Source organism: Neolamprologus multifasciatus, chromosome 22 (assembly GCF_963576455.1).
Source record: "Neolamprologus multifasciatus chromosome 22, fNeoMul1.2, whole genome shotgun sequence".
NCBI lineage: Eukaryota > Metazoa > Chordata > Actinopteri > Cichliformes > Cichlidae > Neolamprologus > Neolamprologus multifasciatus.
The window spans coordinates 23,065,751-23,087,575 of NC_140459.1; the positions used below are offsets into that span (position 1 = coordinate 23,065,751).

Below are 21,825 nucleotides of genomic sequence, written 5' to 3' on the forward strand. Positions count from 1 at the left end.
ATGTCACTGTCATGAGACATTATCGCAAGAAAATCACGGTTTTAGTAACGCAGTAACGCAGCGTTCCTACGGGAAAGTAACGGTAATCTAATTACCGTTTTTGCAATAGTAATCCCTTTACTCGTTACTTGAAAAAAGTAATCGGATTACAGTAACGCGTTAAAAGTAACGCGTTACTGCCCATCTCTGCTTGGGAATCATGGATGTCAAATTGTTTGGAAGTTTGCTTATAACCCTTTAAAGACTGGTGCCCAGCAATTGTTGCTTCTATAACATTATTGTAGATTATTGTTTATTTCCATAAAATAATAATGACATGGTGTAATATGTCATTTGGTTTTGTATTTACCCACCTTTCAGATCTTGTAATGACCAGTTCATTTTTTTCTTTATTATATCCTGATTATGTCCTTTATCATATCCTGAAATCTCAGTTGCATAACCTCCCCTTACCCTGGTGATATGCTAGACAGGCTGCCAGTCTGTCGGGGCTAAGAAAGAGCGACCATTCACACTCACATTCACACCTACGCCAAATGTAAAATCACCACTTAACCTTCAGTATAATGCATATCTTTGGACTGTGAAAGGAAGCCAGAGTACCTGGAGTGAACCCACACAGGCATGCGGTCACAGCAGGTACTGCCTTTCTGAAGTATAACAAATCTCACCCTCAGTGTTTCTTATCTCTGGACCACTGACCACTGGAAACCTCTTTTTCTTGCTTTCAACCCAGCACCCCCAAAAGGTCGTCTAGTCCTCAATAGACTCAATAGTCCTTTGTGTTTCATTTCCAGGGCCCCATCGTGTTTCTCTTGGACTTTTTATGATGAGGTCTAACACCAGCAGTAAAAACAACTTCTCCCCTCTTCCCTTTACTGACATGCTTTCTTATTGTTCACTTCCCAACTTTCCATCTTGGAACAGGTTGTTTCCGCTCAGTGTTCGGTGCTTCCTCTATCCCTCTTGTTGTTGGCCGTTTTTACTTATTTATTTATTTTGTCTGACTTTTTTTTTTATACTGTGCACAGCAGGGTCCATCTCTTTACTTACCCCAGGGCTCCAGAGTTACAGCGTTTGCTTTCTCTCTCACTTTACTTATCTTCTTTCATCTCTTTTTCTTTTTCATGAAAACCACACATAAAGAATAAAGGATAATGACCCTTGTGTGCAACCAAGATGGCCCTTATTTCATCTTCCTTTGTTCTTCTTCTGATGCAACGAATTGTAATGGTAACAAAAATTTACGGGGATGCGCCGGACAAGCAATAGGAAAACAGAAGCTCCTCTATGCCACCCCTAAAAAGAAAAAATGTCATGTGATGTAGAGCCCTGTGATTTTTGAGGGCATTTGGTTACTTATAGGAACAAAGCACAGGAATTAAAAGGAACTAGAAATATACCATAATAATAATTTAGATTAAACAAATTTGAGAAGGAAATCAGACTCTGGTAAGAGTGTTATCACACCAGCACCAAAATGCTACTCTTTTTGAGTCAATATGGCCGAATATTAGCTAATCAAGTCATTAAGGTGAAAATGATGGTGGTCATGCTCAAATATGAATTGAAGAAAACAAAAGTGCCTGACGTTTTTCTTTCTTTGCTTTCTTTTCTTCTTTTCTGCCAACAGGAGATTTTTGCATCCAAGGATCTTGCAGAAAAAGTAAGCCTCGCATACACACAAAGCACATGTGGTTTTACAGTTTTACGGTACTGAATTTCTAACCACATTGCGCACTTGTTGCATAAGATGGTCGCCTCAACGGAAGAGAGCTCTGGGTTCAAAAAGTGAAGCTGACATGTTCTGCATTTGTATTCTGGCATTCTTTAGGAATTCATTAAAAGAAAAAAAAAAATCAGGTTAGGGAGGAATCGCTAAGAACTTATTTGCAGCCTAGGATGTACCCTTCGTTTGACCCCAGTGCATTCTGCAATCTGAACCGGAAATATCAACCATATGCATGGATAACAACTCTTTCGGCATTTATATGCTGTTGAAACAGAAACCCGAAAACAATATGCAGGCCATGTGTGTGTGTCTGTGTATACGTGTGTGCAGGCTGCGTATGTGTGTGTTGTGCATGGGACTGTTTCCTCCTGCCTCCACACATTCTCACAGCTTGCTGACTGACTGAAGACTGATTTACACCTCATTATTCGCTGGGTCTCAGTTGGGAGTTGCTTCTGCCTATTAATTTTGTCATTCACCTACAATAGGCATGTTCTGTTCACAAATAGAATACAAAACTCCAGACGCTTCATTATGTTGCTCCGGCGTGTGCTTACTAATGCGGGCTGCCGCCTCCGCTGACTTCCTCAATGTAGGTTATTACCTGGGTTGGAACATGCAGCTTGCCCTGCCGCTGGGGGCACACACACACACACTTTCAAGGAAACAAAAGTGAGTTTTTCGTTTGTGCTACCAATGTAATTTGGTTATTATACAGGCAGTTGTTTTATTCAAAAGTAAAAAATGGTTGTGTGACCCATAGGAATCTATTGATAATACGAGGAGATATTATGCATCGCTGATGCCAACAAATGCACCAAACAGGCATATGAATTAGTATGATTATTGTCATAAATGATGTGAATAAAGGGTTGATTTGACTTGTGCATCACAATCCCAAAGCTCAGTTAGAAACTTGTTTTCGTTGCAATCTTGATGTCATTATTTTTCATCTATTCTTTTATAGTTTGTTCCTCTTATACGAGTGCATTCTTGGGCATGTCAGTCAAAAATGCTCAGCATCGCCAAGCTGCAGGTTTTCATGAGTGGTTCCTTTATGATAGGGGGTGTCAAACTTAAGGCTCAGGGGCCAGAATTGGCCTGGTGAAGACCCCTATCTGGCCCACTGGATGGTTTTGGAAAATGTGAAGGAGAACATAACTTTTAACATGTTTTGCAGGTTTTCCTGCAGACAAAGGCCTCCCCCATAGCCATTCATATTACACCACAGTAATTAAACTATAGATTTCTATAATTTTACACATTTATGTTTTATAATTTAAGCCCAATTAGTCATGATGAAAGATTTCTTTTATTTTCTACAGCAGCATTTCTGTCGTGTAGAAAAACTCTGACATACTGTTGAAATTTCTCTTCTTTTTCTTATATTAGGATTTTTCATTGATTTAAGGTATACTTACATTTCTGTACATTGACAGAAAGGGGAGGTTTCACTGATCTGGTCCATATAAGATCAAAATGGGCTGTATGTGGCCTGCGATATGAAATTAGTTTGAAATCCCTGCACTATGAATAAAACCTTCTTGTTCCTGTTTTAAGATTTGTCAGTGAAAGTTTTAATGCACTACAATAATTAAGTGAATTGCATTAGAGGAGATTATGAATTTTTATTTACACTTGTAGATTTGCATTAGTGTCCGCTGGCTTGAGACCTGGCAGATGGAGAGAAGGATTGCCAAAAAGTGGTACCAGAAGGCTCCCTGACAGAATGTTGGTGCCTGTGTTCTCAGGTGTTTAAGCTCATAGATTATGATCTGTGCTGGTTAGCGTAATGAGCAGTGAGTGCCTTTTTTTTGGGGATGGCGATGTCAAAAAGAGAGTGTGCTTTGTGTGGGATATCGAAACTTTTGACTAAGGTATTAATCGAAATATTTTGACGGAAAGGCTCATACAGTCAGTTTCTTCAAAACACAAGTGTAGGAGGAAATATTCATACGCAAGAGAAGACAAAACGCCTGTGTAATGTACTTTTACTTGTAAAACTTAACTCTACTGGAAATTCAACTTTCTGGCCTCACCCGAGAAAGTGCTGACCATATGTATCTGGCAGTTTCATAGTCTCTCAGATACCCGACAAAGGTCTAAGGGCCAAAACATTGTTCTTCCAGTAAAGTTTATATGCAAGTAACAGGACAGTGAGTGGGAGTTGTTTCTCTCCTTGCAATGATTATCCAGTTATCCAGAGCATTTTAGCTAGAAGACAAAGTTGGCCATAAGTTGGTGAAAATAGAGAAATCTTTAGCAGCTAAAAAATACTGAGCCAAGGGTTGGCAGAGCCCAACATCAAGAAAACAGAAACATGACTACAAAGTAATGCCAATGTTGCCCTGTGCAATGTTTCCTAAACTCGACTTTGAAAAGTACTTGATGATATAAAAGTAATCCTTTATTTCATATCATTACGTGTTGCGAAAAGTAACTCATTAGAGTACAACCCCAATACCTCAAAAGTTGGGATGGTGTGTGAAGTGTCAGTAAAAACTGAAAATAAGGATTTGAAAAATCTCATAAACATGTAATTTATTCACAATAAAACACAGAAAACACATCAAATGTTTAAGATGAGAAAATGTCCCGTTTCAAGAAAAAAATAAGGCCCTTCTGAATTTGAGGACAGCAACTACTCAAAGAAGTTAGGGCGGGTCTATGTATCTTTAAAAGTCCTGGGTCTTCTTTGCATTTTTGCCACATTTTTTCAGTTGGTCAGAGGTGTCTACTTTGAATCTTTTACTACAAAGGTGTGTAAGAGATGCAGTTTAGCAGCTTAGCATTGTCTTGCTGAAATAGGGTATGACATTCCCTGAAAAAGATATCTCCTGGTTGGGGGCATATGTTGCTACCAACTGCTTAGCCAATTGCACAGTGCACCCTCCATACCATCAGAGATGCAGGTTTTTGAACTGAGGGCTGATAACAAGCCAGATCCTCTTTAGTCCCGAGGCCCACTGGATGGGCATAGATGTCCATGTTTTCCAAAACCAATTTAAAATTGGGGTTTTTCTCAGCTTAAAACAGCTTCCCACTTTGCCTTAGTCCATTTCAAATGATCTGTGGCCCAGAAAAGATGGCAGTGTTTCTGGGTGATGTTTACATATGGCTTTTTCTTCATATGTTAGAGCCTGAACCTGCATTTGTGGATGGCACAGTGAACTGTGTTCACAGACAGAATTGGGCCTGTTTGTAATACAGAGCCACCTGATTACCCAAAGATCCTGACCATCTAATTTTGTTTTTCGGCCCTGTGCACAGAGATTTCTACAAATTCTCTGAATCTTTTTATGATATTACATGCAATTTTATGCGGAGGAACATTCGTTCCACAATTTGCTGAAGCAGCTTTCTGCTATTGGTGAACCTCTGCGCATTTTACATGTGAGAAACTCTGCCAATTTCAGTGTCTCAGTTTAAACATGTGATATATTTTCTGTTCTGTTGTGACAAAATGAGGCTTCATGAGCTTTCCAAATCACTGCATCCAATGTAGTATTTACATTTCATATTTCACACTGCTAACACATTTAGCTTCTACATGGTATAGAGCCTAGTGTACATTCTCATTCTCATTACATAGTGAGCTGATAACAGTAGCTTTCCACCACATAACAAGCAACGGGCATGCTAATTTTCATTTAAGTTGTATGTTTAGCTAAAAGCTAGCTATTGCAGTTTTGAGCTGAACTTTCTCAACTAGCCACATCCACAGAGATGTCCTTATCCTGCATGTGCATCTTCAAAATGTGAAGTAGCACCTAGCAAACACTTGATATCAAACCTGCACACAATAAAGTGTGAATACTTCTACAATGCAAAAGCTGTCCTCTCTGCCAACATGTTAGCTGACTGACTGACACAGGATTGGACCCATTCCACAAGCACACAGCTGCATGCCAAGCAGTTGGAGGGAGGCAGACACATTGCAGATGCGTCAGGGATTTTGTTTTTTTCCCTCTCTCAACAAACAAAAGAAACATTTTAACAGTATTTGGCTGCTTATTTGCGAAACGAAGCTAAAAAAACCCAGCAACTTCAATTGGGGAAATTGCCATTGCCATTAAAAAAGAAAGTATAGAAATGCCAGTACCAAGCATAGTATACATGCCAAAGCTTTGATTTCAAAGTTTTGGATTTGACAGCAAATCCAACAAAGTGATGTGAATTAAAGCGATATTCAGTAGTACAGTTTGCTCTTACACTTTTCTTTCCAACTTTGAGAAATGTGGAGAACAAACAACAAAAAGCAAGCTGCTGAAGGTTTAAGTAGATGTATAAGTGGTCTTGACTAAGCCCACAGTCACAGAAGAGAGCTTGGAAAGAGTGACTCGTCACTGCAGCTGGTCTAGCCAGCCATTGATAGATTTGTAGCTGCTAAGAGTGAGCGAGTGAGTGCGTGAGGGTGGAAAAACAAAAAAGGGAAGAAAAAAAAGAAGGGAGAATTACACATTGTCTCTGTGCTGTTACAGCCCTCTTCACAGCACAGTCACAGCTTCAGCCTATATGCAAACCTTCTGTTAATATGAAGGCAAGGCTCCCAGAAACACAGGACTGGGGATTTGGCTTTAATTACTCGCTTCTGCTAAAAATGCTTCAGTTATTTATAATGATAATCCTTATTTTCCCATGCATGTGCCTGTGAGTGTGCACGCGAGTGTTTGTGCGCAGGCGTGTGTGTACCCTCCTGTGATGAGCAGCTGGTCTGTTCACTCCTGTGCTGTGGGAATCAGACATTCCTATTGATCTCCATCTCCCATGGGAGGTGTGTGTGTGTACACATGTGTGCCCACCTCTGCTTCCCTTTGACTGCATACTGTAGAGCAGAATTCGATTTGTTTTTGTGCAACAGTGCCACTGCCAGGGGACAAATTGAACTGCAACATTCATCTCTTCTTCAGGCACACAGCAGGTCCTTCAGTGGATGTTAAACTCATATAATAATAAATCTTTGTTTCTCTGTGTCTGTAGTGTGGGGGGTGTTTACTCCTGAATAGGGAAGAAAATGTAAGGATCTCTGATCTTTACTTTCTCTTTCTTTCTATTTAAAGTGGTATAAAATCAGGCTGGTGGGTGACTGAGCGTTTTTGTGTTTTGCAGGTTGTAAACTTCGGTGGGGCTGCTGGGTTGAAAGGTGAAAAAGGGGACCGGGTGAGTATGAAGAATTTAGTAGTAGTGTAAGACTAATATCAGAGGTATGAGCAATACGATCGCTTGTGCCTAGACATGTCTGCTTTGGCGCTTTGATATTGCTGTGGTCCAATACGATGTAGGCTGTTGACCAATTACCATCTAGGTGGTACGCATTGTTCGGTGTTCACTGATTCTATTCCTCACCCACATCGTTGTTCATTGCCATCATTGTTCTTTCTCTACCTCTCTCTATTTTCAGGGTGATGACTGTTCTGGCTCCCATTCAGGTCCAGTAAGTTACTTTTCCATTGTGTGTCACAGTCACGCCACGCCACGCTTTGTGGAAAGGCATTGTTTTTTGGGTTGGTCTTTTTAGTTATTTGGCATGCAGTGCAGTGAGCCTGAAATTTTGGCCAATAGTGGTCTGTGATTATACATGCCAACCAAGTGTCTCTAACCTCAGTGCACAGAAGGACCCAAGGGGCAGAAGGGAGAGAAAGGCGAGTCGGTGAGTGCCAATACTGCCAAGGTTACAGCAGCACCTTCCACTGCCCTGCTAACCCCCTAGCTGTTTAGTTTGAGCTTTATTTGAAACCTCATTTTCCAGCATCCTTTTCCCAGTATTAATTATGCAGTGGGAATGATGGTGTGCTTTGTATGTTTATTTACTTGGTGAGTGACTCACCGAATTTGCATGAAAGTATATATGCAGGGCTTGGTTTCTCAAAGGATAGATTTGACTAGTTTAAAGAGTTGGATCAGCTTTAAATTTTTATCCTCGATTACTCTGAAGCAGGTCAGACCCATCAATCCATTTTCTACCACTTAGTTGGCTTTTTGTCAAGGGGACAGCATTCTAATCAGAATCGCCCAGACCTCCCTTCTTCACGGCCACTGCCTCCACCTCTCATAGAGGTATAGAAAGGCATTACCAAGCCAGCTGAAAGACATAATCTCTCCATCTTGTCCCAGGTCTGCCCTGGGGTTTCCTCCTGGGTGGTCATGCCTGAAATCCAGGCGGCATCCTGGCCAGATGCCTGACCCACCTGGACCGGTTCCTTTCAATGCAGAGGAGAAGTGGCTCTATTTTGAGCAGCCCCCCGGGATGACTGAGTTCCTCACCCCTCCTCCGAGGTTGAGGCCAGGAACCCCGTAGGAAACTAATTTCTGACATTTGTCTGTCACTCTTGACATTTGTGGGCTCACTCTTTTGGTCACTAGCCGCAATTCGTGGCCACAGGTGAATGCAGAAAGTTAGAGCGTTGCACAAACATAAAGACTGACTTGACCGCCTACCTTTAGGCTAGCAAACCTTAAGACTCAGACTATCAGCAGCACCCAACAGGGCAGAAGAGAATAAAATAAAATCAGGTGTATTTTAGGTTTAAGAAACATAAACACCAGTAACCCTACTTTTACATTTATTCACACATATGTTGCCAGTGCCTTCTCTGCAAATCACATCATGAATTCACAAGATTAGGCAGGAAGTAGACCATTTCATTCTGATCTGATGTCACATTTTCCACTGATTATCTCTCAAAAAGCACAATTCTTTTCTTCTTAGTTCCATCTGTGTTACTTGGTTGGGTGTGTACACTCAGTCAGCACTTTATTTTTTTATGTTGTTGTTGAGAAGTCTTAATTGATCCAATATTTATTACAACACATTCCTGCTTAAGATTGTCAAGGTCTAACGTGTTTTGTGCAGCAGATGAAGAATTTGAATTAGTTTGATTTAATCCATCCACAAAATCCATCTTTGCTTTTGTAACCAACCCCCGGGTCTCTGTTTCTATATTAAATTTAGATTCTCAACAATGAGTTGCGTCTGATTAATATGCAGCATGTAAAGCCATTCGGACTGCTGCTCTATAATGTGCTCCTGTTTCTCAAGTTGTTTGTTTGTGTGTGTCCAAATGGGGCATATGGCCCCTGCTGGTAGCCCTTACCGGTTGCCAACTGGCCACTGTGTTGTTTTGCTATGCTCCAGTGGTGTGTGTGGCTGTTTAGAGTTTCTTTAGAGCCAGTTCATTGATCTGGTCCTTGTCTCCATTCGCTCTCTCCACAGGCGACCCCTGCCAACTGGGGCGAAGCAGCAGGGTACAAGGTGAAGAGCTTAAGAAACCTTTGGTGATGAATAATAAAGATATGACTTTTTAATGATCATCTAATTAAAGTCTAACCTCTTGCTTTTTCATTCGTCACCCCCCTCTGATTCTCCAGGGAGACAAAGGTCAGAAGGGTGAGAGGGGTCCACAGGGTCTGACAGGCACCCCAGGAAAGGATGTAGGTGTTTTTGTATTTGTTGGTTTTACTTCTTTTTGCTTTCAGCCAAAGTACCTTTCAGGCTTGAAATGTAGAGTTTAGCTTTCAATCTACATTTTCAATAGCACAAACATGAGTGCACACTCACAAACATACTAATTCATTCACGCACATCCACTTATGCAGCCACTTTTATTAAGCTGGAGCGGATATTCAGTAAACTCATACGGTATTACTATTTAAGCTCAGGCGCCCATTGATATTTATTCCCCCCTCCTCTCTCTCTCCCATTGCGTTAAGTCGGCCTGTTAATGCCTGTTAGATTAGGCTAGAGCAACAAAGCTTGCACAATCAATGCTGCCTCATTGACTGTGCTGTTCGTCTCTCACACAGGCGGGCGTCTATTCAGGAAGACTTAAACCTTTTAATCTTCCCTGTTCAGTGCAGTGATCCTGTAGACGCATGAAAAGTTTTGAGGAACAAATTACGACATGTGTGTGCTCTGAGATATTCCCCTGGTTTCAGCGTCAGATGCGCACTCACACTCACGTTCACCGGGCTAAGTGCTTGTTGTGGCCAGATGGATTTGGTGGAGGATAGATTTTCTTAAGTCTCCCATCCATCTGACATTGTGAATATGAATGGGCTGTTGATGTGACTTGAATCAGGCAAGGAGAAAATATTACGTATGCACCACTGAAGACGATACATCTTACAGTCTCTACATTTCTCCCGTTTTTTTCTTATTTCTCAGACGAGGAACATCAGACAAATGGGGGGAAACAAGTGTCTTTAACAATTTATGAAGACATTTTGCAGATAAATTTCAACACAGTTTGTTTGATTATTCAGAGTTGGCACTGATGATGGCAATTCTCTTTTTGTCTGTCGCCTTTTCCCAGGGTCGAGCGGGATCGGTCTGTGTGGTCGGCCCCAAGGGACAGAAGGTCTGTCTGCATCACGTCTACAATTAACCTGTCACATTCTTGCAGTCCAGTTTGCATTTAATAGATATGTTTTGAAATTGTTTCCCAGGGTGTCCCTGGTATGGTAGGTCCGGAAGGATTGGCAGGAGAGCCAGGAAAGCCGGGACTTCCAGGCCTACCAGGGGTCGGAAAACCAGGTCCTCCAGTGAGTACGCTTTTTAATTAAAGACCTGGTCACAGAAAGCAGAAGAATGATATACACAATTACTGGACAATGTCCTTGTACTGATTATCTTAATGTCCTTATCCTCATTTCAGAAATGGCTTCTATTTGACCAAAGTGTGTGTTTCTTTGTGGGGGGGGTTAGCCACAGCTCTCAGAAATACATGACAGGATGTGGCAGAATGCTTTCTTTTGGTCAGATTGCTCCTGATTAAGGTCTAAAAGCATCTTAGGATGGCATTTTAAAAGATTCATTTCCTTTTTTTCCTTCCCAGGGCCCTCCTGGTGAACCCAGCGGTGCAAAAGGAGAAAAGGTAAGCTTACATTTTGACTTATGATTGTTATAATAATGCTCTTAGGCATATTATAATAAAGATGTCCTTTTTACTTTAATATATGAAGCATTCAAGGCCGTGGCACTCGAGTGCCTTTGTATCTCGGAAGGTACAACTGCAGCTACTATTGCCATTAGCATTAGCATTCACTAACTTAAAAAAGATATGTGCATGTATTTGTTAAGAAGATACTTGTTAAGAAGGGAGGGGGATTGTTAGTAAGAAATTTGAAAAGCTGAGAGTAACTTAAAGTTGTTGAAAAAAACTAAACAAATAAGTTCTAGTTAGCTAACTAAATAGTTCAAATAGTTAGCTAAAAGTAAGGTATAAATGTTTAACTAAAAAGAACAAATATCAAAAATGTGTGACATATCTACCTAATTAATAAATGAACAGTTGAAACTATTAGCTAAAAGTTAAACTATTAGCCAAAGTTAATATACAGATAGTTGAAATGGCGACTTTTTAAGCAAGCGATATAAAAGTTTGCTTAAATGAATGGACAAACAACTGAAATGATTACTACATGTAATTAATAAATAGTTGAAACCATGATACCTGACTAAGTATCATGGCGTTAAATTGGCTAGTTAGCAGAAAAGTAATTGAAAATGCAATGTTTTTTGCAGCATAATACTGTAAATGCAGTGGTTTTGAGGATACTCAAGGTCCTGTCCCAGTGTAAATGCTTTATGCAAATCCTGCTTGCAAGTTGTTAGTTGATTGTTTGCACATCAAGGACCAGCAAAGGCCAAAAGAAATGTCTTATTACTAAAAAAAAAAAGCTTTCTGTAAAACAGCTGTTGTATTTACAGGGTGATAAAGGAACTTCAGGAGAAGATGGATTCCCTGGAGAACCAGTGAGAGACTTTTTTAAACATCGATTAGTATTCTGTAATGTATGGATGGGCTTCCAGGTTATGGACATGATTTGAACTTTGATCCGATATGTCAGTGTTTGAATGAGATTGTGCTGTTTTCAAAGGGTCCAAGAGGACCACCTGGATATAAAGGAGAGAAGGTATATCTTGTAAACACTATATTTAATCTCTATATGCATTTTGTCTGAGTCCTCTCTCATCATCACATTGTACGTCTAACTTGCGTTAAATCTTCAGGGTGACCCATGCGAAGTGTGTCCAGTGCTGCCTGCAGACATTGGCAACACAGTGGCTTTGCAAGGGAAACCTGGCCCTAAAGGAGAGCCCGGATTACCAGGGATAGGAGAGAGAGGACCGTCTGTAAGTAGCGCGCTTGACCGGAATGTCATCTGCGCCTGACCGGAATGTTAAGTTTTTACGATCTTGCTACATTTCCTTATTATGGAGTTGTAGACACGGTCAGAGTTGTAGCTGACAATTGAACCTTGAGCACACTTGGTTTTTTTTTGATAACACATATATTTTATTTTTCTTATCATTCAGAGGGAAAGTGTGGCATTTATGTCTACCTTGGGCTTTTATTTGCCCTTGTAATTCTCACAGTATTGCAGCAGCTCAAGGGGAGAAGGCGTGATATGCTGTCAAAAGTTTATCCTCCAAGGCAAAGGGCTTTTTCTTAATGTAATCTTAACTCGTCTCTCTGTTTCTCTAGTGAGTCAGGATTCGGCACCCTGTGCATTGTGTTTCGCTTTCTGTTCATTCCGCATCTTCCCACTTACCCCAGCAGGTGAAATAGAGAATGATTTGTGGTGGGGAAAAAAAGAATATAAATCTCAAGCCTTATGAGATTCCCTGTGCAACGATTTCCAATAGTGCCAGTATCCATCTGTCATACCTGGTTAGGGCAGAAGGAGAACGAGGTAGAGCAGCAGAGAGGGAGAGGGGAGATATGACCTTACTCTCACAAAGTTGAACTAACATTCTTGCTTCTAGATAATTCCTGTTCTTCCCACCTCTTCCCTTTTCTCTGTATTTAACAGGGTCTTCGAGGTGCAGATGGCAAGGAAGGACGGAAGGTATTGAGCCCCCCCCCCCCCATGCGTTTACAGCTTATGGTTCATTCATATTCTGTAGAAGCCTGGCCTATTCATCTGCATTCCTACACATTCAGATATGCTAACATCAGCACTGTAGACGACTCCCTCCTAAAGCAGATGCAAGCCAACCAGCAGTACTGAACTCAAAGCAAGGAACAAAAGAGACGAAAGTCAGCGCGCGCACACTTTCAACACTCCTTCACATGGCTATCTAAGTGGGTCGATTCCCAATGCATGTATGTGCAGGACTGACATACTCCCATATCTGCCTAATTGTTATAGCCAGAACGCTTCCAACGCCATGCTGAGACATGACATGACAAAGCAAGCCTGCTTGTCAGGATGCACTCGGTTTAATATGCCTTCTTGACTGTTGTCTTTTTGTATTTTTTGGCAGGGACAACCAGGATCTGATGGTACCAAAGGTGAAAAGGTCAGCTCTGTGTCTTTTTTATGTTTGAGGCTAAACAGTTACCTGTTTCCACAAGTCTTGCAGCACCAGAATGTTTCTAACCTTATTAATGTGATTTATTTTTTTCCATGACTGGCAACTTGTTTGACCGGGTCAAAGAACCAAATGAGTCTGTTCTGATTATTCGTTCATGGCAGTCTGTGATCCACTCTGAACTTCCCTGCTCCGTCTGTGTGATTTAGGGAGAGCCGTGTTCTGTGTGCCCAACTCTCGGCGAGTTTTCTAACTCTGTCCCCGGTGTCATGACCCAAACCCAACAGCAAAAAGGCGAGAAGGGAGAAGCTGGAATTGGGCAGAAAGGAGAGAAGGTAAGCCTATTTACAAGGGATTAATGTGATTCTGGTGATCAATAAGAAGCAAATTGCACACAAAGTTAAAAACAACAACCAAAAAAAGACTTTGGAGCTACTAAGGGGAAGCAGCGATATTTAAACTGAGTGGAAAATTGGGTTGTTTGACTATACTCCTATTGGTGATTTTGTCACTATATTTGCTCGCATGTGTGTGCATTGATAAGTACCTTAATTAAAATGATATATTGTCCACTTTTTCTCCTACACAGGGGCAGCCGGGAGATGTAGGGCCGGCTGGTCTTAGAGGAGAGCAGGTAAGTCGCACAAAAAGAAACATGAACAGAGTAGGTGACCTCAATAGCAGACAAGGCTTACATAAGGGGAACTCACTCAGTAGGTTTCTGCGTGAAGCTCTTAATAGACTTCATGAGGAAGATAATCACAGCAGTGCACTAATTTTAGTGCCCCAGACTGTTTGCCATTGGGATTTTCCTCAGTGGGAAACTTATTAGTGAAGAGCTTAGGTAGTCAAAAGCCTATTTTTTATTTATTTTTTATTATTTGAGATGGCTGCCTGTAGGGTCTGTACTATCAAATGTGAATTACCAATTGAAAAGACCCATCCATTTTTATTAATTCTTAAAATTTAGACTGTGATTTTTTTTTCTTCCACTCCACTGCAGGGTAATCCAGGCAGCAGAGGAGCTGATGGAAAGACCGTAAGTTCAGATTCAGTTCTTTTTAAATATCATTTTTTGGATGACATCCCGATTTACTGAAATCATAAAATGTGCCCACGAGACAGGGAAAACCTGGATCAAGGGGACCAAGTGGCAAGGATGGACAGAAAGGTGAAAAGGTAGGAAAATATGTCAAAAGGTTTTGGATCCCTTTTGATGGCCAAGATTTAAAAACCAGACTTACCTTTTTGTTCAATATAATCCAAAGTGAGTGACTGAGCCCATTAACCCATCAGGAAAGTGTTTACAGAGGTTAATACAGAAAGTATAGACTTTTATAAGACCAGATGTCTTTTTGCAACCACGGCTATGGCCATTAGGTGGCCTTCTGATAGAAAGCATGTTTAAGGCTCTTCTGCATTGGCTTAATCTTTCCACCTCAGAAGATTAGAAGATTAATGTTTTCTCCTGTTTATGTGTACCACTTTGGTGCTTTTCCTAGCTCTCTAAAGTAACACCTCTTGTTAGTTTGTTGAATTAACACGTTTGCACCCTTTCTATCTCGCCACATTAACACGTTTGTACTTTCTCAAGCTCACCAAAGTAACACCCTGGTACTCTTTTTGGCTCACTAACACAACATTACAACACTTTTCATCTTGCTAAATTAAAACCCTAGTACCCCTGCTAGCATGCTAAAATAGCACATGAAATTGACATGAAAACTGTAGCTCTAGTGGTGATAATAACTGCCAAGAATATGAAAATTTATACTAAACATAAATATGTACTTCCCACAATCTAATGAGCGAGAACTGTGCCCTAACCTGTGAATGTTTAGCATGAGTTAAATGTAATACATCACAGCTGCAGAAGTTAGCGATTTAGATTAAAAGTAGCATTAGCATATAAACTCCCAATGTTTCCTGGCACAAGTTAAGAGTATGGAATCTTCATTCTCTATGTTCACCATCCAAGTTTGTTAATGTCAGCATGCATGCTATTAAAAGAAGAACGACACTATATTCCATGTCTCCTACTGAGACAAAAAACCTTTCAAGTCTACCTTCCAAGCTTTATATCTCATAAAAAATATCTCAAGTTGGACTTTAACAAGTGGTATTGTTTTCAACTAGAGGTTCTTCACTCCGAAATCCTCCCCATTTCTTACTACTGAGTGTTTTATATGTTATGTTATTCCAAGGTTTTTTAATTTTACGTTTATACATTCTAAGGGAGCACAAGGGCAGCCTGGTGTTAGTTCTCCGGGCCAAAAGGGTGAGAAGGTAAGTGCAGATGTATTTGTTGGTTTTGTATCCTTTAATATTTTTATTATGCAAACTCATCTCGTTGACTCCCTTGCTTTCCCTAGGGCGAGTGCGGTGTGTGCGAATCATCAGAGGTTGGCCGGATACCTGCTAATATCAAAATGCCAGTGGGAGCAAAAGGCAGTCAAGGTGAACCAGGCCCTCAGGGGCCACCAGGACCTCCAGGTCTTGGGGCTGAAGGCAAACAGGTGCATATCCATCACACTGATTCGAAGCATCTTTTTGGAATCCAAAAACAGCTTCACCTTAGATTATTCTAATATGTTCATGTATTGTTGTCTTCTTTTCAGTTAGGAAAAAATTACAGAAACTGCGCAGCACATTTTACTGTATTGCTGCTAAAATAACTGCATCTCCAAGAAACATGTAGATGGAAGTGCTAATGACAGGGCAGCATCTTTTAAGACCTTCATGGCTTTGCTTGTAGAGAGCACTACGGTATGAAAGAAGGAATGAAATATTTATTTATATAGCGCCAAATCACAACAGCAGTTGCCTCAGGGTGCTTTATATTTTTAAGGTAAAGCCCCGACAGAGAAGACCCCAACAATCAGATAACCCCCTTATGAGCAAGAACTTGGCGACAGTGGGACAGATAAACTCCCTTTTAACAGAACGAAACCTCGATAAATCCTTAAAAAGAAACAATGCCACTTGGCTAAATTAGCATGTAACAGTGACATAGCTTGCAACCAAACCCAAGAACAAACAAAAATGGAAACAGCACTGCACACACCATTACTTCCATAACCGATCTTCATCAGAATTAGTAATTCAAATCGCATTATGCAAATTCCACAAAACCAATGCAGCTTCTTTCCGATCCTTGCAGAGTAAAAAGGATTAAGCATTATCTTGATGAGTGAGACTTTTAAGATACTGAAAGATTGTGCCTCAAGGGTGCGTCAACCCATAATACTTATTGTACAAATCGGCTATACAGCAAATCTCCTCTTACCACAGAAGTGCTACTAAGTATAATAAATCTCTTTTGGCTTGTGTCATCCCCCCCAATTACATGCTGTTTGCTTCTGTGGTTAGCTCTGTGTCAACAGTTTTTATTTTATCTGAATGGATAGAGGCTCCCACAGTATTTGCAGATGACTGCACATGTGTTTTGAAAGGGCACGTGCATGTTTGTGTTTCTACCTGTGTGCATGCATTTTTTTTTACATTTTTACATCCTCTTTTTTTTTGCCTTTACAGGGCCCATTGGGACTGCCTGGTGCCAAAGGAGAAAAGGTAAATTACTCAGTAATGTCTCCTATGGTTTGACCTAGTAAGTTAAGAAATTAAACCCCACATATGAAATCTACAACCATTCTGTGACACTTACCCAGTGCCCACATAACCAAAGCAGTATGCTGACAAAATGAGACTATTTGTTATACTGTTTTTGGTGGCCTTTAGAGGCAGCCAGGCTTTCTCACATAAGCACATGTCTGGAGGAATCCCATGCCACGTATTAAATATTGTGCTTATTTTAGATCACAGAATCCGTGTGGTGGAACATTCGCATCACTTTACCTATAAAACCGAGAAATAAATCTCCCAATAACGGAGCCAAGCTGCCTTAAATTACCTTGAAAGTCATCCACAGGAATCACTCTGCTTCAACTTCAAAGTGGAGGAAGATAGTTACTGGAATACTGAGATTGATTTTTTTTTTTCCACATAAACACAGATCAGACAAAAATACTGGCATGGTTGATGTTGGGGAGGGAATTCTTAGCTACCCTGTGGAGCTGTCTTGTAAATACTCAAAGGTTTCCAATTAGTGTAAAACTGCATTGTGGGTATTGGTGGCATCCACAATACGTGTACATTTTCTTTCTCATAAGATCGCAAAACCTTTTTAATTAATATCATGCATTATTCACGTCTGTGTTTGCTCACTAGAAATCTTCTCCACTACCTTTGATGATACAATTCATGCTGCAGGCAGCTGTCAATAAGTATCATAGCATGAAACCATCAGAAAGGTTGCATCACTCACAGTCTTTTAGTTATTCTTGGTGGAAAAAAAAGAAAGAAGCCTGCCTAGAATTCATTTTGAGCATTGTGCACACTAAATACAGGTCACTGCCTCTCCTTTTAACAATGTATTTCAATTTAACCAGGGTGAGCAAGGAGATCGAGGAGAGAATGGATTAGATGGAGCTACTGGAGCCCCAGGACTGCCTGGAGACCATGGTCGGGATGGCCAACGGGGCTTGAAGGGAGAAAAGGTAGTTTAGCATTCCTGGACCTTTACCTTTCCTCCTCTGATGCCAGTGCCAGTATAAAATGTGTTAGTCGTGTCCCTGTACCTTAGAGATCTAATTAGATTTTTTTAAATGGACTTAGATTTGTCTCTCCATCCATTGAGAGCATCTATTACATATTAGGAAATAGGAGTTAGAATTGATGCTGACTAGCTAAATGGAGACACAGAAGTTGGAATGAAGTTTGATTCGTCCTGAGCTACTTGGATTGTGATTTTGGATTTGTTCATTTGCTTTTATTTTATTTGTTTATTTGTTTATTTTTTACAGGGGGATGCGTGTACCAGCTGCCCTTCTGCTGGTGCTGTGGTGGGTGACGGTGTAGCTGTGCCAGGCCCCAAAGGAGAGAAAGGAGACCCCGGCCCCCCAGGAGAAGGAAAGTCTGGCAAAAATGTAAAGGCACTTGTTTATAAGTGGATATACTTTAAGTTCTGTGCTGTGAGAATTGCACATGATGAGCTTGTTTTTTTGGGTTTTTTTTTTTTTTGTCATTTCAGGGAAAGTCAGGTTTGCCTGGTGTGCAGGGCCCCGTCGGTCCCAAAGGAATCAAGGTGTGAATTCCCATTTATTATATTATCATGTTTATAAATAAATATGGATGACTGATTCACTGTCAATGTACTTTGTCGTCTATAGGGAGAAGTCGGAATCCCAGGAATTGGCCTTCCAGGACCACAAGTAAGGCTGACGTCTCCTGAGGAAAAAAACAAAGAAACCATCTGGATCAAGTTTGATGTTGACATTTGAAACAGCTGTTAGACACAACACTCACGCAGCTCCTAGGTGGATGCTGTTTTAATCTCACTGCACCAAATTCCCCCATGACATCAGCGATTAGAGTTTTACGGTCTCGCAGATCTGACAGTTGAGTTGTAAATAACCGCCATAAAGTAATTTGGGAGTTTCTTCTCTCTCAAATCCTTTGACCTCTCGCGGAATAACAGCTCATTGATTTGTCAGTCTTTGTCCATATCTTTGCTCTTTTCTCCCCAGACTTCGTTAACCTTCAGATTCTTTTTTTGTTGTCGTTGTTTGTGTTTCCATCATAGGGTGAAGAGGGACCAAGAGGACTCCCAGGACATGTAGTAGGTTTCTCATATTTTTAAAGTGCTTTGTTATTTCTTATGTAGACTTTCGTCTAATCTCGGCTTTTTGTACAGGGACCTGCTGGTGCCAGAGGATCACCTGGGCCTGCTGGCCCTGCAGGGGAGAAGGTAGCAGAAAAAAACAAGTGGCTTAAACTCTAAATTGCCTTTGAACAGTTACATGGGACCATGTGAACCCTCTTTAAACTTATGTGTTGAGTTTTTACTGTTCACAGGGCTTCAAAGGTGACTCTGGGCTTCCTGGACCACCTGGTCCTCTGGGCGTTGGAGTGGCAGGCCCCCCGGTATGACGTAAATATGTCTTTCTGCCTCTCCATATGATGTAATGTTTATATGTTTTCAAACACGCTCTCCTATTTCCTTTTTTGACCCACAGGGTAGAGATGGAGCCCGCGGCTCCACGGGCTTGCCAGGAGCTGATGGAAGACCTGTGAGTTGTTCATTTAAAGTCTGTTTCAATCACATGTTTTTCACATTTTTTTGTTACTTATGAATCTGCAATTCAGAGAGTTGTCAGAGAAATTCAAGTGGCAAACTCGAGTTGTCGCCCGTGCGTTAGCGTCTTTTCAGACTTTTAATTTTCTTTGAGCTTCTTTGGGAATTGTCCTTGATTTAGGCATCATTTGTAACCAAGGATGTCTGCCTCGATCCATAACAGAGGCGATGTCTGCTCCCATCTCATCCTCCGTCCCCTGATCTGCTCTCAGCTCACTGCCCCGTGAGCTTTCTTCTGAAACAACAAAGCAAGAGTAACTAAGTGTTTGTCTTTGTGTGTGTGTGTCTGTTCGTGTCTGTGTGTGTCTATGTGTGTGTGTTTGCTCTGTTTCCTACTCTTGCAGGGGCTTGATGGAGCTAAAGGGGACAAGGTAAGTCTACCGTTTTGTTTGGATGAAGGAAACTGGAGGGGTTTTAATATAAAGAGGGTGGAACAGATGGTAATCACAAGAGATGGCTCAACACCCCACTACCACACCAGCCTGGCCCAATCCCCTGTCTCACACACACACACACGCATACACACACACATGTACGTGCACGCACCGGCCTCAGGGCACATATAGAGTAGCAGTGGAGGTGACAAGTGTACTGTTGCTGGCAGACAAGAGGAGTTTTGGGGGCCTTAAGAGAGAGCGTGTGCGAGACTATTAATTACTGAATTCATCAGAGCCACTGGTCCAAACTGTCACCGAGCGGGTGGGAGAGATGAAGACGTGGCAGAGGCAGAGTTTAAGGGTCGGGAGGGGTATAAGATGTGGGGGCAGAGTTGTTTGTGAGGGCTAAGGTGAAAAGAAGAATAAAGTTAAGAAAGAATAAGAAGTTGAAAAAAAAATCTGAAAACAAAAAAAATGTGCAAGAGGTAACTTAGCCTTTATTCTGTGGATTTATTAAGACTCTGTGGCTCATGCATACTCTGAAAAAAATGATTTTGGTTGGACTATAGTGAGAACAGATGCATATGAAGAGATATTATGTGGTTTCCTCTTATATGTTAGCTGTATTTGTGTAATTGTACAATTGCATGTTCATTGTATATATGCAAAAGTTAAAGCTTTTTGGGCAATTTTGTGTATTGCTGCACTTTATATTCCTGACACAGTATGAATAAAAAAAACCCCCAACAACTTTAAATCCCTGCCAGTTACAAGTGTCTTTGTAACACATCAAGATTTAACAAAACGGAACAAAAGCGCCACGGAAGCTGAAAGAGTTCTGGCTTTCTTCCTGTAACAAGAGCAGTTTTAATCTTGAATGAGGGCTCGTTTTTGCAGCCTGTGCTTAAAATCGTGCCCAGTTTCACTTTACTGTTTGATTCTTTTTTTAAAGATCTGCTTTTTGGGGTCTTTTTTTATGTATATTTCAGGGTGAACCTGGAGAGTGCGGCTGCCTAATGCCGCACACGGGCGTAGGCGGACCTGTAAGTACACCCACGCTGGAATCACCACATGTGGATGGGCAAATTCATCTAAAGTAGAGAGAGCATTGCTGCTCAGTGTATGTTTTAAGGTCAGATGATTTGGTGCGAGTCCAAAGGTAACATGTTGAGAAAAAAGAAACTGCTGAGTTTTTTTAATTTCTTTTTCTCTCCCTTTTTTTTTTTTTTTGCACTTCCACAGTTTTCTGTAGTTTGACATTTGTTGTGTAATTCTTAACATCACACTGTGTGCTTTCTGTATATCCTGCGAGCAAAGATGCATCTCTGATTCTGACTATTCTTGCCTTGCAGGGAGCTCCAGGAACTCCAATAAACACGTGGCAGCCCGGGCCTCAGGTCTGATCTGTCAGCCGAGCCGTCCTGTATGACAGCTTAGGCTTTGTGTGAACGCTGTGTGTCTGTTGTTACCTTGCAAACTTTGTTTGGAAAATCGCAGCGCTCGTCTCCTTTTTTGGGGGGTTTCACTGTCAGACTATGATGTAGTAATTTGTGGTCCTCCCTTCATATGTTGCAGGGTCCCCCAGGACCTCCTGGCCCACCTGGACCCCCTGGGCCAGAGGGAGTTATTGGAAGCCAAGGACCTCAGGTATAAGCGAGAGTGCAAGTAAGATGGTCAGGGGGGAGGGGTTATGTCTTTGCTTCAATTCAGAAGCTGCTTCATTATGCTGAATTGAAAAAAAGAAGCTACTTATGTAGGCTTTGAGCTTGGGCAATTTGGGTTCATAAATAAGGCTTTAACGTGCTTCGCATTTTCATGGGTGAATTAAATCCATATTATGCATGTAGGAAATGAACTGCCATTATATAAAGTATGTGTGCAGTAGCTTGGACACAAGCAGGTTAAGGATCAAATCAAGTTTAAACTTCAAAAAACGCACTAACCCATCTGGTGCTTCGAGCTTTAACCCATGTGGGAAGCAACTGAGCAAGCTTTCTGAATGTCAGTCAAGACATGAACAGTTATTTGAAGGTCTGGCTTTAAATGCACCAAATGATGCAAAGCTTACTCAAAGTATGAATTTGGCTCATTTGTGAAGTTTTTTCTTTCTTTTTTTTTTTCATTTAAACAGACCTTCAAATAAAGTGATGCTCTGATCTGTGCTGCAAGAGTCAAAGGCGTAAGAAACTTTAGAAGTGACTGGGTT

General features: G+C 41.1%; 1 protein-coding gene across 6 annotated transcripts in view; it reads left to right on the top strand.

Annotated features, from left to right (window-relative positions):
* Nucleotides 1-21,825, top strand: part of col16a1 (collagen, type XVI, alpha 1) — an 84,768-nt gene that overhangs the window by 38,246 nt on the left and 24,697 nt on the right. For 3 of the 6 annotated variants that reach the window (XM_085148335.1, XM_085148333.1, XM_085148337.1), the window contains exons 9-42: nucleotides 1,634-1,666; nucleotides 6,713-6,748; nucleotides 6,842-6,892; nucleotides 7,134-7,166; nucleotides 7,338-7,382; nucleotides 8,946-8,984; nucleotides 9,101-9,163; nucleotides 10,045-10,089; nucleotides 10,178-10,273; nucleotides 10,567-10,605; nucleotides 11,442-11,486; nucleotides 11,612-11,647; nucleotides 11,745-11,867; nucleotides 12,548-12,583; nucleotides 13,002-13,037; nucleotides 13,259-13,384; nucleotides 13,639-13,683; nucleotides 14,053-14,088; nucleotides 14,175-14,228; nucleotides 15,285-15,335; nucleotides 15,422-15,565; nucleotides 16,584-16,619; nucleotides 17,498-17,605; nucleotides 17,912-18,034; nucleotides 18,139-18,192; nucleotides 18,278-18,319; nucleotides 18,691-18,726; nucleotides 18,802-18,855; nucleotides 18,963-19,031; nucleotides 19,124-19,177; nucleotides 19,587-19,613; nucleotides 20,609-20,662; nucleotides 20,972-21,016; nucleotides 21,195-21,266. In XM_085148335.1, coding sequence (XP_085004461.1) covers nucleotides 1,634-1,666; nucleotides 6,713-6,748; nucleotides 6,842-6,892; nucleotides 7,134-7,166; nucleotides 7,338-7,382; nucleotides 8,946-8,984; nucleotides 9,101-9,163; nucleotides 10,045-10,089; nucleotides 10,178-10,273; nucleotides 10,567-10,605; nucleotides 11,442-11,486; nucleotides 11,612-11,647; nucleotides 11,745-11,867; nucleotides 12,548-12,583; nucleotides 13,002-13,037; nucleotides 13,259-13,384; nucleotides 13,639-13,683; nucleotides 14,053-14,088; nucleotides 14,175-14,228; nucleotides 15,285-15,335; nucleotides 15,422-15,565; nucleotides 16,584-16,619; nucleotides 17,498-17,605; nucleotides 17,912-18,034; nucleotides 18,139-18,192; nucleotides 18,278-18,319; nucleotides 18,691-18,726; nucleotides 18,802-18,855; nucleotides 18,963-19,031; nucleotides 19,124-19,177; nucleotides 19,587-19,613; nucleotides 20,609-20,662; nucleotides 20,972-21,016; nucleotides 21,195-21,266 — 1,986 coding nt within the window. The remainder of the gene's footprint in view (nucleotides 1-1,633; nucleotides 1,667-6,712; nucleotides 6,749-6,841; nucleotides 6,893-7,133; nucleotides 7,167-7,337; nucleotides 7,383-8,945; nucleotides 8,985-9,100; nucleotides 9,164-10,044; nucleotides 10,090-10,177; nucleotides 10,274-10,566; nucleotides 10,606-11,441; nucleotides 11,487-11,611; nucleotides 11,648-11,744; nucleotides 11,868-12,547; nucleotides 12,584-13,001; nucleotides 13,038-13,258; nucleotides 13,385-13,638; nucleotides 13,684-14,052; nucleotides 14,089-14,174; nucleotides 14,229-15,284; nucleotides 15,336-15,421; nucleotides 15,566-16,583; nucleotides 16,620-17,497; nucleotides 17,606-17,911; nucleotides 18,035-18,138; nucleotides 18,193-18,277; nucleotides 18,320-18,690; nucleotides 18,727-18,801; nucleotides 18,856-18,962; nucleotides 19,032-19,123; nucleotides 19,178-19,586; nucleotides 19,614-20,608; nucleotides 20,663-20,971; nucleotides 21,017-21,194; nucleotides 21,267-21,825) is intronic. The other 3 variants (XM_085148336.1, XM_085148334.1, XM_085148338.1) reach the window with 3 other exon arrangements.